At 27.4% G+C, this 4,558-nt stretch overlaps 1 protein-coding gene across 1 annotated transcript in view; it reads left to right on the plus strand.

Moving 5' to 3' along the window:
• LOC106679686 (5'-3' exoribonuclease 2 homolog) overlaps positions 1-4,558 on the plus strand; it is a 78,096-nt gene that overhangs the window by 39,865 nt on the left and 33,673 nt on the right. The window contains exon 15 of the mRNA XM_014418981.3: positions 3,196-3,264. Coding sequence (XP_014274467.1) covers positions 3,196-3,264 — 69 coding nt within the window. The remainder of the gene's footprint in view (positions 1-3,195; positions 3,265-4,558) is intronic.

The following is a 4,558-nucleotide window of genomic DNA, read 5'->3' on the forward strand; positions in this document are numbered from 1 at the left end:
AATGGCGGTGGAGCGTCCCAGAAGCAATGCGTCCCTCTTCTTACCCCGTGCCAATGCCAACTGACATCGCTCCAGTGCTACCCAAATCTTCACTGCCAACTGCCTCATCCGCGATTATATAGGAACTGGCGCCACTGCCTTCAGTATTGTTCCGCACGTGTTACACCTCCGCAATGTATTTATAAACGTAGAACCTCCTTATCCCTTATTTTTGTTTACAAAATTAAAATTACTTATAGTTAACAAAATAAATGAATAAACATAACCTTACAACTAACAAAATTAAAAGTCACTTGGAAAGTTGCCAAAAACAAATAACCTAAACAGAAATCAAAATTTTGGGCTTTAACATTACTAATATTAAAAACTCTAGGTAAAATTATGACCCTTTGATATTTATAATATTTTATTTCAAACTTCTTGACAACACAGACTCTTCTTGTCCACTCTCAATTCTATAAAAAAATTAATGTTATATTAGTTCCAACTTACCTTATTATAAACATGTTATATATTATTCACTTATTTAATAAACTTATATGAATGATTATTAAAATTGATAAATATCATATAAATACTTCATCCATTAAACAACATTAAGAACTGAACAAATTATTATTAAACAACTTAAAAAAAAAAAAAAAAAAAAAAATGAACGTGTTATAACCTTTTTTTTTATGTTATGTTTTTCTTTCAGTGATGAAATGAGAAAATAGCTAGAATTGATATCTGTATCTAAAAATATAGTGAACTTTAAAACAGGCATCAAGGCTATAGGAGAGCATTTATTTGTTATGTTTTTTTTTTTGATATCCTTAATAAAGTAAAAAAGAAAAAGTTAATTTATAATGGAATAAGTGATCCTTTGATTTTTTTAAGTATTAATGAGTTGGATATTTTGATTGAAAATTAAAGATTTGAGGTCAAATAAGAGGATCTTTTAAATCAATTAATAAATTTTACATAATTTAATTCCCTAATTAATACAGGCATGATTTCGAAAATTAGATTTAAAAAATTTTTAAATATTATACTTGTTATTTTTTTTTATTTTAGTAGTTATTACATTATAATTTGGCTGGTTCTTAATGTTTAATTAATGAAGTATTTATTGATTGCAATAACAAGTATATGCTTTTGATAAATAAGTGGTATTATTTATAAGTTTTATATAATAATTTAGGAGTAATGTGAAATAAAATTTTGTATACTCTTGAGAATGGGTAAGAAGAATCTGAAGCACAGTAAAGAGATTTGAAATAAAATAGTAGAAGTATCAGTGATTGGTTGATAGAAGTGTGAGTGATTGAAAATGTCACACTAGGGGTTATATAGTATATAAATTTGATGTAAGATATCCATTAATAACATAAAATTTGTGTCTTACAACTTTCATTCAGTAGGTTTCTAATTTAGAATAACTGTTTCTGTGATATTGGGATTTTAAAGTCCTTATATTGAATTTCATAGGAGAGTTGGTAAAAATCATTGTTTTTGCAAATTTCATGTTGACCATATTCTTGGGCCAAATTTATAATGTTCGACACTTATTCAATACAGATTTTAATGTTCTTTAATTCCCATGATATATAAATGTTCACCTGAAAGGTTTTGGAGTTTTACATTAAAAAAAAAAGTAAAAATTTCAATTTTTTTTTTTCGCTATAACTCTGCTTCAACAAGGATTTGGAATCTAAAAACGTGTTTTTTTATTGGTCACTACAACATACAAAAATATTATTACTACCCAACTTTTCGTACAGCAACCTCCTTTTTTAGGATAAAGTAACTTGCCGAATTAATTACTTAAACAAAATATTGAACCAAAACATTCATCCAATATAAATCCAACACAACTCTCTTAAATATGTGACAATTCAAATTTACATTTTTGACTATATATGTATATTATTTATTTTTTGTGGGTCTTGAGGATCAGTCAATAATACAACTATATTTAGGCAATGTTTTGCAACTTTATTGTTTGCTTAGTCATGCCCCCAAAATGAAAAAAAAAAAAACAGTTGTTTTTTTAACTAATAATTTCTTCAACTATTTATAAAAATATATGTACATAGTATAATTTAAGACTAATAACTATCACAATTAAAGCATTACTTAGAATTGACTATTAAAAAACTATTAATGTTTTTATTGTAACAGTTAATAATCTTTGATTATACTATGTACTTGACCAATAGGGAAAATATAGCAGAGTAGCCACAAAATATTTCAAAAAACTGTATAAAGGTAACAGGGAAACTTTAGAAACGAAAGAAGAAGGAAAGATAGCTAAGGTAGGGAAAGATAGGAAAGATTTAGGGGAAGTTCCACCAATAATGGAAGAAGTTGCTTTTATTTAAAAAAAAAAAAATTAAACTCCAGAAGACTCTGGGGGCGGATAACATTAGTAATGAAATTTAAAAGCAGGAGGGAATATTCTAATTAAAGAACTCACAGAATTGTTTAATTTGATTCTTGAGCAAGAAACAATACCTAAACAATGGAAAACCGCAAAAATTATTCTACTGTATAAAAAAAGGAACAAGCATGATATGGAGAATTATCAGCTTATCTCCCTCTGTTCAACTATGGCAAAAGTTTTCACCAGTGTTCTCAAACAACAGCTAACAAAAATAATAATCGGATTGTGTTGACAAATAACAAGCAGGTTTTAGGAAAGGATTTTCAACAGTGGACCACATTCAAAAACAATACCTACTCTGTACTCGTGTTAAGCAAAAACAATATGGGGGGGGGGAAAAGAAGAAGAAAGTAGAGATTAAATAAACGTCTTGAAAGAATAAATATAAATAAAAATAATAATAATGATATTAAATGATAATAAATGAGCAAAGAACAAATCAGGACCACCTACCTGTTCAAAGCGAACTATTGAACAAGGTGACAATGAAGCGGAAGCGTGGAGGAGTGGGGAGAAGGTGGCCAGCTGTTTAACAGCTATATGTGTTGTTTTTTTTTCATTGTTAGGCATGATTATGCAAACAATAAAGTTGTGAAACATCACCTAGATATAGTTGTATTATTGACTGATCCTCAAGACCCACAAAAACATATTTTTGCAACAGTCAGGAAAAAATTTAAAGTTGTCAAATACTGTTTAGTTATTACTTTTTTTTCTGTTATCATGCATTAAATATTTGTTTATAACAATTTTATTTGATTTTTTTCCAGTGTGGCTTTCTGTGACCCTGAATATTCAGAAGATTTTAAATTTAGAGCCATCAGGTTACAAGGTGTTATGTAAGTAAATACTATTACTTGCTGAACTTAGGAATGGATAGGTTCTAAAGTTACAATGACTAGTAAAAGCTTTCTCACAATATTTTTTAATTTATTCATTCAATTTTGTGTTTCATACCAATATATAAGTGGTCTGCCTCGATAAATGTATTTTAGTGGGTATATGTACATATCTGCATGTCTTAAATCTGATTTTTCTGTGAATACGTATCATATATGAAAACAAGGAAAATTTTAGATTAGTTACATATTTTTTGTTCTTATTAATAAGACTATTGTTCTTTAAGTACCTCAGAGGAGGTTTTTGTCACAAAAATATTTATGGGAAAGGTACTATTAATCTAACATTGTTGTTTGTGTTCAAGGATAACTATGCAAAACTAGCTAACACAGAAAACTTCAAAATTATGTAGCAAGTTAAGCTATAAAATTTCATTAGTTAAAGTAATGATGCTAATTATATTATATGAAAAAAAATTATCAGTGTTCAACTTTTATTTATGAAAATCAATTTGCGAATGATAATGTATAAATCTTTATTCTCATCTGATAGAGTATATATAAACAATTATCTTCTAATTGTGCTGTCTTGTTTTATTTTGAAAGGAAATTTAAAATTCTTGCTGTATTGAAAACAATGGTATTTGAGAGTCGGAGCCACTTGAAAATATTTTATATTATAAAGTGTTCTTAATGAAAGTTCTATTGGTTTTGGTTAAATCAAAGTTTATTTTCAATTTTAAAAGATGGTAATAGAAGGTATCCCTATTTTTTTGGAGGACTTACAATCCAACAGCTTATAGGATTTTAAAGTTAACTATATGATGTACTATGATTTTACAGTCAAAGCTCCTTATTCACAAGGTATACTGTAAATGTGAAAACATGCTTTGTAGGTTGTTATACATAATATGTTCCAAAGTAACAAAATAAAATATAACAAAAGCAATTTAATGAGAGTTTTTTTATTGGGTGTTTCGCAATCTGGAAAACTTGTTAAAAGGGAAAAGTTAGGGAACTGTTGTAATTTTGGAAAGGTCAGGAAATCTGTGAAAAAAAAACTTTCATGGTGGGGAAATTCGCTGATAAAAGAAAGAAAAGAAGTCGTGAATTATTATATAAGGGTGTACAAATTGAATGAATCATGTATTGCATCAATAAATAATAAAATGTTTCAGAATCATTGTAACAAACCTAAATATATATGTATATATAGTTATTGAAATTAATGGCAGTTTGGTTCTCAAAAAATTTAAAATCTTAATTCCTCAAAAATGATATTTTAAGTCTCACT

The sequence above is a fragment of the Halyomorpha halys genome, unplaced genomic scaffold (assembly GCF_000696795.3).
Source record: "Halyomorpha halys isolate HHAL.00 unplaced genomic scaffold, Hhal_1.1 Scaffold214.1, whole genome shotgun sequence".
Classification (NCBI taxonomy): Eukaryota; Metazoa; Arthropoda; class Insecta; order Hemiptera; family Pentatomidae; genus Halyomorpha; species Halyomorpha halys.